Genomic DNA, 14,674 nt, shown 5'->3' with positions numbered 1-14,674 from the left:
CTATCCATCCTCGTCACTCCCAACGAGAATCGCAGCATCTTTAACTCTGCCACCTCCAGCTCCGCTTCCTGTCTTTTTGTTAGTGCCACCGCCTCCAAACCATACAACATAGCTGGTCTCACTACCGTCTTGTATACTTTCCCCTTCACTCTTGCAGCTACCCTTCTGTCACAAATCACTCCTGCAACTCTTCTCCACCCACTCCATCCTGCCTGCACTCTCTTTTTCACTTCTCTCCCACACTCTCCGTTACTTTGGACAGTTGATCCCAAGTATTTAAACCAATCCACCTTCCCCACCTCAACTCCTTGCAACTGCACCATACCACCACCCTCCCTCTCATTTACGCACATGTACTCCGTCTTACTCCTACTGACTAACATTCCCCTTCTCTCCAGTGCGTACCTCCACCTCTCAAGGCTCGATTCAGCCTGCTCCCTACTCTCCCTACAGATCATGATGTCATCCGCGAACATCATAGTCCATGGAGACTCCAGTCTGATCTCGTCCGTCAACCTGTCCATCACCATTGCAAACAGGAAAGGGCTCAGAGTCGATCCTTGGTGCAATCCCACTTTAACCTTAAACCGATCCGTCATTCCTACCGCACACCTCACCGCTGTCACACTGTCCTCATACATATCCTGCACGATCCTCACATACTTCTCCAACACTCCCGACTTCCTCATACAATACCACAACTCCTCTCTTGGCACCCTATCATAAGCTTTCTCTAAATCCACAAACACACAATGTAACTCTTTCTGGCCTTCCCTATACTTCTCCATCAACATTCTCAAAGCAAACATCGCATCAGTGGTGCTCTTTCCTGGCATAAACCCATATTGCTGCTCACAGATTGTCACCTCTCCTCTCAACCGAGCTTCCACTACTCTTTCCCACAACTTCATGGTGTGGCTTAACAACTTTATCCCTCTGTAATTTCCACAGCTCTGCACATCACCCTTATTCTTGAAAATCGGGACCAGTACACTTAATCTCCATTCCTCCGGCATCCTCTCACTTTCCAAGACTTTATTAAACAATCTGGTTAACAACCCCACTGCCATCTCTCCTAAGCACTTCCATGCCTCCACTGGTATACCATCTGGGCCAACCGCCTTTCCACTTTTCATCTTCTTCATAGCAGTCCTCACTTCATCCTTACTGATCCACCCCACTTCCAGATTTATATATATATTGCCATCAGTCATTGTTTGCTTTGCTGCCGGAACATTCTCTCGCCTGTATTTAGTCATTACGTTACTAGAATGGCACCTGGTAGAGCGCATACCTCCACCAGGTTGTACAGTTTATGTTTTATATCCCACTGATAGGCCCGATCCGTATCTGGACCATTTGTTCTCGTCACATACCAAAATTCAATCGGCTTGTTTTTGTGACCTACCCAACCCGTCCAACAAGTTTCATCCGAACCCGTCCATAACGCTTCGAGATATCCTACTCACGGCAGGGGCGAAAACTTAACATCCGTCCACCTTCGATGGCGGAGGTAAAAATAATACTTTAAGTCTGCAAGAACGTAATCTGAACTCACGAGCTGCAATGGCGACCTGAGTAGATCTCTACCAACACCCCTCCCCCCATTCCCACCCATGACCCCAATGACTTTCATCACCAGCTGCTGTGTTTAAATTGCCATGGTGTCCATGAGACTATTTGAATGAAATCCCCCGAGTGAATCATCTGTTAGTTAAAAATGGGTCACAAGTGATGCACATGCTCTTTAGGGAGAGACTGTTGTGCGATTGCTCCTGGTGTCCAAAATCCTTTAAATGTGCATTGTTGGTTATAACTAAAGTTAGAGCACTTCAGTGATTTTGTGGTAAAGGAAAAAAAATCTCAACTAAAGGGAGTAGTTTGGATAAAATACTGGTGAAGAGACATAGATGAGGTTAAAGCCAAATGCTTGAGGAAACTGCACACATGGAATGGTTTTGGTGGACCGTGCATGAACGTCCCTCCTGAAATGTTTGATTCCCTTGGAGAGAAAAAAAAATAAAACCTGCATTGAGAAATGCGATTCACATTTGAGAGGTTCGATTCCACCTGGTTCTCCGTGGAGAATAACCTACTCCTGAGATTTTGGAAGATGTTCTGCTTCATTACAGCAGTCTCTACACTCCAAACTGATGGGTCTGACTCACCAGAAATATCTATAGAAACTGACATTCAATTAATGGAAGCAACAAAAACTTAATCAAAGGTATATTAACTGCTGATGGAGGCAAGAAAAAGCTGACTTTTCATGTGCTAACTATTTGTTAGAGCAATACAGCTCTTGGCGTTTTGTGCACGAGGCTTCACAATGAAGACTTGTCTTCTATTTGACATTCAAACCAACTGTCTTTATGTCCACACTATACTTCAACATTTTGATTTTTTCCCCACTCCATTTTGGTCTTGCTCCTCCTTAACCCCCATCTCTCCATGCCTCCAGGTCACTCTTACTGCAAGAGATCATTTCCTTGTTATCTTCCTCACGTCTAAACTCAATATGCCAGATATGGGAGCATGCGCTGGAGCAGCGTCCACTTTCCACCGGTACTCCAGGGGTCTCTGTCTGGCCATCCTCCAGGCAGATGTCTTGCCCATCCCCTTCTTCTTGAGGTGCTGATCAACCTTCTGCAACCACGAGGTACGTGGTCGGCCCGTTGGCTTCCTCCACTCACGAGGCTCCCTCACTGAGAGAATCTGGTGAGCTGGACCAGAGAATCCATGACTGACCAGGCCAGACCCAGACGTACATCGACCTCTGACTCATAACATGCGGAGACATGCGTGTCACTGCCAAGGTAAGTGAATTTCTCTGTGACCTCAACATCCTCACCACAACCAGGCACAGACAATATAACAGCATCCAAGATGTCAATGAAAGCCTGGATCTTAGTTTTGACACAGGAAACCCGTAATCCCAGTGGTTCCGACTCCTCATTCAGCCTCTCGAGCGCTCCCATAAGGATAAAGTGTCGCCACAAATATGACTGCATCATCTGCCAAATCAAGGTCAGATATTTTGACATTCCCAAACTATGCACCACAGCTTAATCTCTCCGACACCCTCCCCAGAATCCAGTCCATACAAGTGTTGAAGAGTGTGGGGGCCAGTACACACCCCTGACGAACTCCAGTCACAACTGCAAATAAGTTGGAGAAGGAACCACCAGATCTCACAGCACTCCCAGTACCAGAGTGCAGTTCAGAAATGAGATTGAGCAGTTTGGGTGGCAAACCACGAAGACCAACAATCCTCCAGAGGGCATCCTGATTCACTGAATTGAATGCTTTGTGGCAATCAACATAGGCTGCAAGCAGCCCCTGCCAAAACTCATCTGCATTTGGTGAGAACCCAAAGAGCAAGGATACGGTCAATTATTGACCTCTTTGGTGTAAAGCCTGACTGCTCTGGGTGCTGGTGCTCAAGTAGATGGTGAATCCTATCAAGAATTATTCGAGCAAAGACCTGCCCGATACTTAGAGCAGCGCCACCCCTCTAATTGTTGCAGTACTGGCAACCACCCTTCCCTTTCCAGAGAGGGACAACAATGCCCCTCTTCTAGTCAGTTGGGATGATGCCTGTGTTCCAGACAGAGCACAGAACTGCATGCAACGACACGAGTACAGCATTTCCATCAGTGTTGAGAAGTTCAGCATGGATGCCATAGATCCCTGGAGTGTTACCCCCTTTCAAATGGTTCACCACAGCCCATGTTTCTACAAACGAATTTGGTTCACAGTTGATTGGAAAGTCAGCAACAGTTATTGTAATACCCCTGACATCCAACTGGACAGCAGGTGGATCAGCCTGGTACAACCGCTCAAAGTAACCGGCCCAGCGGGCCTTCACTTCGGACTCCTCTGTCAAGAGCCTACCACCCTCCGCTCAAACTGCAGTACACCGAGGGATGGGCTTGGATGAACGCAATGTGCAAATTCCCCTGTAAGCAGGACGAGAATCACTTGACCACAGGTGATGCTCGACCCCCTCACAGATTCCTCGCACATAGGCCTCCTTGTGTGCCCTCAGCACATGTAGAGTTTTATGCCTCAACATCCTGAACACCTCAGCTCTGCCATTATTAAGCCTGGCCCTGTGACTGATCAATGGTATCCAGTGGTCCCTGGGAGACAAAGTTGTTCTTTGCCTGACGGTGGGTTCCAAGACATCCACCGGCAACATCAAGGATGAGAGTCATGAAGGCACTCCACAACGTCAGAATTCCCCAAATCTCCACTCCACCTGTTCGCAAACTCCTCTCATCCTTTAGCTTGACAACATACAGCCTAGGCTGGGATGGTACCATTCTCCTGGATTGAAGCTTCAACTTCAGAGTTGCTACAACAAGCCTGTGGTCGGTATGGAGGAACTGAGCACTCTGGTAGACCCTGCAGTTCTGCATCATCCTCCAGCAACCATCAATAAGCACATGGTCAATCTCCTTTGCCACACCACCAGCATTGGAATACCAAGTTCAGCAAGGAGCCAGTGGGCACTGAAAGCATGAACCAGCCACCTTAAGTCCATGACTTCTTGCAAAGTCAAGGAACTTGGTGCTATTCTGGTTCACAGTTCCAGACCCATGGGGGACCAACACATCTTTCATAGCCATCCCTGTCAGTGCCAGTCGATGCATTGAAATCCCCCAAGACTAAAAGAGTGTCTCGCCTGGGACACTGATGAACCACAGACTCATGCGCAGCATAGAAACCGCAGACTACATCAACTCTTTAGGCATGGTAGTCACCAGAGTGACCAGCCCAGGAGCAGGTATAACTCCCTGCCATGATCTCACCACTATCCGGTCTCCGAACCTCAGAGAGTGATGCAATACAGATTATAACAGAGACAAGTGATCATCTTCTCTTAGTGATAGGACATTCCAGGCACCCACCTGAAGGACCCACCTCAGGTTATCCCAAGGAGAACGCTATCTGGTGGACAACACGTCAACACCGCCACAACACATGGAAATCTGACCCAGTAAGATTACCCCGTGCTTTTACTCCTATCATCAAAGAATGGGGGTCCTGAAGGCTGTTAGGGTTAGAGTCCCCGACAATAGAGTCCCCAACAACCTGACAACATTCTCAGTCATTTAGGAGAAAGTGTATCTCTTTCCAAGTGACAAGAGATAATCACAGCACTTGTCGTCCACAAGTGTGGTGAGGATGAGTGATTCAGTGCCATTTCCACAGTTCGTTCTTCAACGTGTCATGACTTGCCTGGGTTTGACAACATTGATAGGAATGAGGAAACTCTAGACGGCGGTCACACATCCAGTAGAGTAAAGGGCATCCTTGTCCAGGCTTGTGCACCTACTGTACTCCCAAAACCCCAATGAAAAGATATTCTAAAAATCAAGAAATGCTCCGTTCTCATCTCAAACACTGATTTACCTCCCTATATTTCTCATGGTCGAATGAGTCCCCCACTCCTGCCATTTCTGCAACTCATCCTGAAGCTGCTCCTCCTGCCGCAGATCTCGCACTTCAGAAAAATACCATCTGGACCTTGATGAGACAATGACATCCACAAGAAGAAACAATCAGCGCATGGACTGGCTTCAACATCAGAACACGTGATGATGTCGAGGTCAGCAAAGACAACACAGGGTATCTCCCTACCATCAGTGCACCTGCCACAAAACTCTCAACAGTTCAGGAGATACTGCAGTATTGTCTCGATATCAAAGAGCAACTTGACCTTGACATTATTGCCTGCATTTCAGATCAGGCTATCTATGCTTTGCTTATCTCTAGATAGTCACTTACCAAAATGATGTTTGTTGAGATGACATTTTACGCATTCATGTCCTGTTTTTCAGTTTGGGAAAGTGTATTGGGATGGATTTCGTTGATTTCTTGCTGATGTGCCATGGACCTCAACTTTTAGGCCTGGTTCTAATATGGCTGCCGAGGAAATATCCCAATGGATTCACACTTGTATGCACATTTATATCCCCTCATGTATCTATCTAGTGAAGGTTCATTCCCATTCACAGTTCACTCCGGCTTGTGCATCAGCAATTGCTCATCGCAACCAGTATTTCAAGTAGTACCATGTGAAAGGGTCTCAGGAGTCCATATTCCTGTTGCGCAAAGCAAGTAACCTCTGTAAAAGAGTTCTTGAGGATGCTAAGCAGCAATATGCAGTTTCTGTAGCCGATTCCATTGCTCATCTCAGCGACTTGGCTCTCGGGACTTTTAGCGGATTGCCAACAGTGTACTCGGCCACAAGAAATTTTTTTATACCTCCTCTCTTTCATGGACCTGAGGTTGTTGCTTCATCTCTGGATAAGGCTAACTTATTTTGAAAATCGCTTTGTTTCTAATTCTACCCTCATCATCAGAGACACCCTTTTCCTGATCAATTATCCATCTCTTACAGACTCTGATATTCCTGTTCCATTTATCACTTCAATGAAGGTTGTCAGAATTATTTGTACTCTCGATGCCTCGAAAGTGACTGGTCCTGATGGAATCCCTGTGATTGTATTGAAGATGTGTTGTCCTGAAATGTCATCGATTCTTGCCAAGCTATCCAACATGTGCTTGTCTGCTTTAGTGTTTCCGTCATCCTGGAAAGTTGCTTCTGTTGTTCCTGTTTTCAAGGGTGTTGGTGAGCATTCTGAGTGAAGTAACTACAGCCCCATCAGTTTGCTTCCTGCAATAAGTAAGGTATTTGAATGCTTCATCAACGAACGACTTCTCAGCCATTTGGAGGACAATTAATTTCTCACTGACTGCCAGGATGGCTTTCGCCATTCCCGCTCTACAGGGGATCTGCCATCCTTAATTACAGATCATTTCAACAGGGCATTGGAGCTCAAGGGTGAAGCTCGATGAGTTGCTTTGGATATCTCAAAGGCCTTTGGTACAGTATGGCACAAGTGTCTGCTCCACAAGCTTCAGTCGAATGGTGTATCTGGTGTGATGCATTCAATCATTTTGGCTTGTGCAGTTCCTCACTGTGCAGATTAATCCAGGCTCCTCACTGTGCATGCCTGGTGTTGGCTTAATGGTTCGGGTGGTGGGCTTTGGATCCGAGGGTCCTGAGTTCAAATCTCACTCAGCTGTTGAATTAATACCAGGTGGGGTTAACTCGGCCGGTCATCCTTCCGAGGTTGGCAAAATGAGTGCCAGCATACTGGTATCCTGTGTCGGAGTGGTGACCCATCCAGGATTGTTCCCAACAGCCAAGGAGACTGCTTAAGCAGCACCAACGCTCTGCACAGAGTATGGTCCCAATCCCCTCCTCCTCCTCCTCCTCCTCACTGTGCAGACTAATCCAGGTTTCTTACATACTGGTGGGAACAAATTCCCTTTGAACACCCCGGTGGAGCCGGGTTATCTGTTACTGTCTATACTGTATAAGTGCATGTTGCGCAATTGTCTCTGATCGGGATAAACGTCGTAACCACGTCACGTATAATGCTAAATGATACCTCAACTCTTGTGTCTGAACAGTACATGTGGAGGTTTACAAATATCAATATTCACTGCACAATGTCGAGGTGTGAGCATTTCTGTTGCACACATTTATGGTTGTAGTTTCGGAGTCGCTGGTTCGCACAACTACCGGAAGTTAAAAAAAAAAACAAGAAACGAAGAGAAATGTAACCACAAACTATTCAGTGAATTCCATTCACTTTATAATTTCCTTTCCGTTGATTTACTTAATCAATAAACCTTTGCAGTCTTAACAGTTCATGACTATTATGCAGACTTGCAGTTGGGTACTTGAACCAGGAAGTTAGAGTGGTTGGGAGGGGGATGGGTGGGGTGTGGAAGAAGGGACAGAGTTGGGAAAGGGGTGATTGAGGCTTGGCAGGTGGGTTGAGGACTTGAGGTTGGGAAGGGGTTTGCAGACATGGGGTTGAAGACTTGTAGCGTTGAGGTTGGGAAGGGGTTTGCAGACATGGAGTTGAAGACTTGTAGCGTTGAGGTTGGGAAGGGGTTTGCAGACATGGGGTTGAAGACTTGTAGCATTGAGGTTGGGAAGGGGGTTAGCAGACATGGGGTTGAAGACTTGTAGCGTTGAGGTTGGGAAGGGGTTTGCAGACATGGGGTTGAAGACTTGTAGCGTTGAGGTTGGGAAGGGGTTTGCAGACATGGGGTTGAAGACTTGTAGCGTTGAGGTTGGGAAGGGGTTAGCAGACATGGGGTTGAAGACTTGTAGCGTTGAGGTTGGGAAGGGGTTTGCAGACATGGGGTTGAAGACTTGTAGCGTTGAGGTTGGGAAGGGGTTAGCAGACATGGGGTTGAAGACTTGTAGCCTTGAGGTTGGGAAGGGGTTTGCAGACATGGGGTTGAAGACTTGTAGCCTTGAGGTTGGGAAGGGGTTTGCAGACATGGGGTTGAAGACTTGTAGCGTTGAGGTTGGGAAGGGGTTTGCAGACATGGGGTTGAGGACTTGTGGCTTGGAAGGAGAAGGGGAGTTGAAGAAGAAAGAAGGGTGTTGAGGACTCAGTCACATTTTACATTATGTGGAATTTCCATGGTTCCCTGCCATTATCTATCTATAATTCCAGCAATGTGTGTGTGTGTGTGTGTGTGTGTGTGACCGCTGTTTTTCGACAACCACTGGTCCGATCTAATTGAAACTTGCCAGGTATATTGCTGGGGACCTGAGGATGTGCTTCTCAAGGTTTGATATTAATCGGACAAGTGCTTCCCAAGTTATGATCATTTATTTACCAAACCAATGACAGGACACGTTGCTGCGTAGGCGTGGCCGATGCGGAAGAGAACCTCAGCCGCTTCCCCATTACGGGTTACAACGTACGGACTTCCGGATAGTGATGACAGTGTATTGTAATAATTTCTCTTTCTTATGCGCATTTATAGATAAACACAATGCCCCAATCCAGTCGTCGTTTACGAGAGAGAAGGAACGGCCTGTGTGGTTGTTTGAAAGTTTTTTTTGGTTTTATTTATTTATTTGTTTGTTTGTTTTTTGCATGTACGTTTTTTTTTCTTGTTTTTTTTTTCTCTTCTCTTCTCTTTGTGTTTTTCCTTGCGATAACATTGCGAAAAGGCAAAATACGTTGGCGCTAATTGAATAATTGGCCATTAAAACTAAATTGCGAATAATCGTAACTGCGATATGCGAACTTCTGGACAGTGAGGACTTAACTTCCGGACTTCCGGATAATGACGACTTACTGTATTCTTTCTTTCTCCATTTCTTTTTCGATTTTCTTAAACACAATGCCCCAATCCAGTTGTCGTTTACGACAGCGAAGGAACGAAGCTGTGCGTCGTGCACGTGCAATGGAATCTAACGAAGCACGAGCTGCTCGCTTGACACGCGACGCTACTCGCGTGACAAGGCGTCGTGTAGCTGAAACGGATGAAGAACGAACTGCTCGCTTGGCAGACAACACTGAACGCGAGGCAAGGCGTCGTGCAGCTGAAACAGATGAAGAACGAACTGCTCGCTTGGCAGGCCACGCACGTACGGCCACACACGTATGGGCACGCACGTACAGGCATGCACTAGTACTCTCAATGGACATTCATAGCATCACAAATTCCCTCACAATAGCCCAGTGGAATCGGGTTATCTGCTAGTTATATTATATATCCGAGTAAGACATACCTTTCCACAGGAAGACGGGTGAGTAATAAAAGAGTAGAGGCATAGACAAACGGGCAATGATAAACTAATAAAAATTTCCATGTGAAATGTGCAAATAGAATGTAATTACTTGCCCTTAAGAATCTCCAACCCCACGACAAGTACCTTTAAGTACCACAGATAGGCTTTTATTCCCCAATTAGATACTGTGTGAACCACTATCCCAATGAAGGTTTTGACCAAATTATAACTATAGTGGGAACAAAACCACAGGTGAGAAAGCGGTCCAGGATGTAATAAATGAAATATTTATTCAATCGTTTGTGCTGACATCCACAATGACAACGGTGATGAGAACAACGCAGACAATGATGCACAGACTGAACGTTAGACAGAGATGCATGGGTCGTTCAAGCTTGGCCTGGGTTGAAGGGAGGTGAATGACTTGCTGTGGTGGTCACAAATGAACACACCCATTACCCAATGTTTGATGGAGGGCTGCTCTGCTGGTGCTCACTAACTCGATTATTTCACAACATGTGAGACACGAAGGTGCATCATCATGGGAGCGACAGAGCAGGCAATGCCCTTCGACGCTTTCCAGGTGAGTTAACGCCCACATGAGTGCGCAGGACACCATTACGATAGAGACGCTCGCTCAGGATGGGCAGAATGCAGGTGCTGAGGCCCGCGCAGCGCTTCATCACCGAAATACCCGAGCTGGGGGACCTGGCAGGATGGCAGAGGAAGCGGGGAAAGGAGGCAAATGGAGGGGGCACATGCACAGCTTCTAGTAGACAGCTTGCTTGATCATGCAATGACTAATGCACAGGCCTGGCACAAGGGATTGGAGTAAAGCACTTTGACTCGGTACTGGATGTTTAACCAAATTTAAATAATCCGTTAATCGAGCCCTTGTTTGCCCCAGAACCAGTATATGTCCCAGGCGAATGGTTGAGTTGTCCTGGGTTCATGCACTGGTAGACTCAACAGAGGGAGATTTGAGAGATGGTGAAGGAGTGGGAGAGAAAATAAGATTAAGCATGAGAATTGAGGTGAACAGTCACAGCATGCATGCACATCATGCTCTGCTTCAATCCATGCACTTTAAAAGTCACGTGGTACAAGCAAAGCACAGCACGTGCAGCCATTTTCATCCAGTGCCAGCTTGGTTTCTATTCCTCTCTGGGAGTGACATATAATTAGATAATGATGCACAAAAAACTGAGTTGCATGTTTCATTTTACCAACAGAGACCAGAACATGCGCCTCATCATTCTGTAGAGTCAGGTTGAGACCCTCAGCGGTTTCTGTTGCACATTCCTGTCTGTGAGGTGCATACAATGATCCACTTGATTCTTGCATCGCAAGAAAGGCACCGACGATTGGATACGAGGAAAGCTTTGTTACATCCATATTCTTATCTTGTTTGAGAGATTGCCAATATTTGGCTACACTAATCAGAGTACCCGTCCTAAGGGTGATCTTGGTCCAAGCGTGCAACACGTTCTTCTGACAAATACTTTTATTTGGGTGGTGCATCGGCAACAGACCCGAATATAAAAAATAACTTGTTACGTACGTGAAGCACAAATATGCCTATTGCTTATGTGCATATATATATATATATATATATATATATATATATATATATATATATATATACATATATATATATATATATATATATATATATATATATGTAGGGTGAATATACTGGTTCTGGCTCACTTTTCCCCATGTAAATGAATGGGGGATTTTCAGCGATTCATATTTTTTTTCCCTAAAAATAAACCCCCTTTTTATCCCAAGGTATATTTATTTGTCTCCCCTTTTAACCTGGGGACACTTTTTTTTCAAATAACCCATGCAATAAGATAAAGATTTGTTCAAGTACTAAAGTGGTAATGTGATTTGTTAAAGGTGATTCGAAAGAAATATCTGAAACATCTAAGCCTCGGGACACTCTTTATCAAATAACCGATGCATATTGTTTAGCTCACTCATTGAACCTATAAAGATTTGTTCATTCTCAAATTCCTTCAATAGTTTAATTTTCTTTGCACAATAATCCCCATCTAAAATATTGAAAAACAAAACAATTGAATCTTTATATTTTTTAAGATACCCCTTTTGTGCCATTACGAAATGATAAACTTCTCTTAATGATCTCATCTGGCCACCGCCCGAGTTGCAAATCATTTTTGTGCATAAACCACGCCATACAAAAAGTTTTGTTTCAAATGTTTTCAGTTCGTGCCATGAAAATGAGGAAGTGTTTTTTTTTTGACACGGTCGTGCTGTGAAAATGAGGAAGTGTTTTTGGACAGTCATGCTGTGAAAAAATAGGAACTATTCTGTGAGACAAGGCCTCGTGTTTCTATTTTATCTCAGAACACGAACAGGCTTTTACACATAAGTTTAATCAAAACCATTTTAGGGTATTTTAAGTATGTTTTAAAAATGATTCATACAATTTGAGAATATATCGCCCAGTTATTTTCCAAGCTGTCTCGCCCGAAGCGTCATTTCCTGTGGCCACACCCAATGATTAAGCAATCTCCTCATCGTTGCCTTATAAGTGATTCGCCAGACAAAGTTTCTGCCAGACGGGATTTTCATTTTTACAACTGAGACATGAGCGATCTTTCTTCCGCGAACAAAACAGCTCAACACAAAGTTGGTAAGCCTGTGTATGGGTTCCTCTTTGAACGATGAAGCAATTGATTATAAATTAAATCGTGATAATTCTGATATATTTTTTTTCTTGGCAGGTCCTTGGAAGAAGAGCAGTTTACATATCACAATGAGGTGCATGAAATTAATGCTCTTATTGAAGAGGTCAATCATCTTAGAAGAGAATTGAAAAACATTTTTAATGACTGACACGACGTCTTATCACGGCCTCTGATCTTTTTGCCATCTTGTACCAATGGTAAAAAAAAACTGAGACATGGACTCACTCTCTTCCGATGAAGACAACAGCTCACTACAAAGTTGGTAAGTTTGTGTATGGTTTCCTCTTTGAACAATGAAGCAATTGATTATAAATTAAATCGTGATAATGCGAAAATATATATTTTTTCCTGGCAGGTCCTTGGAAGAAGTGGAGTTTACATATCACGATGAGGTGCATCAAATGAATGCTCTTATTGAAGAGGTCAATGATTTTAGAAGAGAATTGAAAAACATTTATAATGACTGGTACGAAGTCTTATCACGGCCTCTGATCTCGAATGAATTAAACCAATGGTGAGACGCGTGCGTGCGTGCGTGCGTGCGTGCGTGCGTGCGTGTGTGCGTGCGTGTGTGTGTGTGTGTGTGTGTGTGTGTGCGTGCGTGCGTGCGTGTCTGTCTGTGTGTGTGTGTGTGTGTGTGTCTCTTTCCCTGTCTGTTTGTCTCTCTCTATCTCTCCCTGTCTGTCTCTTTGTATCTCTCTCTGTCTGTCTTTCTACCTACCTCTCTCTGTCTGTCTCTCCATCTATACCCTTGACTCATTATTTTTTTTTTTTCAGCTCGATCACACAACATAAGCTGTTGAAGCAATCTGGTACAACACATGATTTTCTGGAGGTAAATGTTTCTGAATTATTATTTAGTTATTTGTTTATTAATATCACTCTCTCTTTGGAATGTCGCCTTATGTTGGTTGCATCATTAGTTTGGATGCGGTTTTACCAGTACACTGGAATTCATTTTATTGGCCTTGGAAGGATGACAGGCTGAGTCGGCCTCCTGGTGTGTTAATTCGGTGGTCAACGAGGATTGAACTTAGAACCAACACCAGGCTTACTCATATTACCATGTAATTATCTTTATAAAACCTAATTATTATCCACTTTTTGTTTCAAAACAGAATATGGTGTCTGAGTTTCGAAATCACAAGACATCTGAAGAAGATTGCTGGGAAAGATTATACATTCTCGCAAATGAATATTTAATATTTTCAATTTTGATTAATTATATTTGTTTTGTTTACAATTACTTGATTTTGAATTTCAAAAAAAGGATCAAGACTTGAAGGAGAGGGTGGGAGAGGGGCGGCTCGGTGCGCTCCCCCAACGACCCATCACCCCTCATCCCACCCCTCCCCTCCCCATGTGTGTGTGTGGGGAAGGGTGGGGGTGGGATGAGGGAGGTGGTGGGCCAAAGGTGGGGGCACACAGGGGGGATGAGGGGGGTGGGGCTTGTGTGGGCGGGGCGTGTGTGGGCGGGGCTTGTGTGGGTGGGGTTTATGTGGGCGGGGCTTCGGTGGGGGCTTGTGTGGGCGGGGCGTGTGTGGGCGGGGCTTGTGGGAGGGCGTTTATGTGGGTGGGGCTTGTGTGGGCGGGGCTTCGGTGGGGTTTATGTGGGTGGGCTTCGGTGGGGTTTGTGTGGGCAGGGTTTATGTGGGTGGAGCTTGTGTGGGAGGGGTTTATGTGGGCAGCGTTTATGTGGGCAGGGTTTATGTGGGTGGGGCTTATGTGGATGAGGTTTGTGTGGGAGGGGTGAATGTGGATGACGCTTAAGTGGATGACGTTTGTGTGGATAAATGGATGGGTGGATGGGTGGATGAGTGGAGCTTGTGTGGATGGGTGGATAATTTTTTAATTAAATAAACATGTTGTGTGTGGGGAACTAATTAACTAATCACTAATTATGTGAATATGATGAATATGGGTGGAGCTTGTGTGGGGTTTGTGTGTGTGGAGCTTGTGTGGAGCTTGTGGGGGGTTTGTGTGTGGTGGGGTTTGTGTGGAGCTTGTGTGGGGTGTGGTTTGTGTGGAGCTTGTGTGGGGTGGGGTTTATGTGGGTGGGTTTTGTGTGGGCGGAGTCAAAAAGGGGCGGAGTCAAAAAATTTCAATTTATCTTTGTCTTTTGTAATTCCTGTGAATAAAATGAACCTAAAATCTCTTCCCCTTCCAAATCATATATCTTATAAGTCCAAGGAACCGTATCTATTACATCAACAATTTTAAAAAGTTCGTTCGTCCATCGTTTAATATAACCCTTTTCAAAATGAGATTTCCACCTATATATTCTTATGATATCACCAACTTTGAACTTAGGTTTTCTGACATTAATCTCTTTTTC

At 45.0% G+C, this 14,674-nt stretch overlaps 1 protein-coding gene across 2 annotated transcripts in view; it reads right to left on the bottom strand.

The window, feature by feature from the left end:
• The window catches only part of LOC147025947 (calcitonin gene-related peptide 1-like), a 47,773-nt gene that overhangs the window by 4,658 nt on the left and 28,441 nt on the right, over positions 1–14,674 (bottom strand). Inside the window, exon 4 of one of the 2 annotated variants that reach the window (XM_085880880.1) lies at positions 9,887–10,330. The exons of the other annotated variant lie outside the window; for it this stretch is intronic. Within the exon in view, the coding sequence (XP_085737006.1) occupies positions 10,162–10,330 (169 nt within the window). The 3' untranslated portion in view covers positions 9,887–10,161. Of the gene's footprint in view, positions 1–9,886; positions 10,331–14,674 lie in introns of those variants that run through there. 2 annotated transcript variants of the gene reach the window in all.

This window comes from Eptatretus burgeri, chromosome 5, assembly GCF_056783735.1.
Source record: "Eptatretus burgeri isolate ZD-2024b chromosome 5, Ebu_testis_v1, whole genome shotgun sequence".
In the NCBI taxonomy this organism is placed as follows: Eukaryota; Metazoa; Chordata; class Myxini; order Myxiniformes; family Myxinidae; genus Eptatretus; species Eptatretus burgeri.
This window is presented reverse-complemented; position numbering and strand designations above follow the sequence as displayed.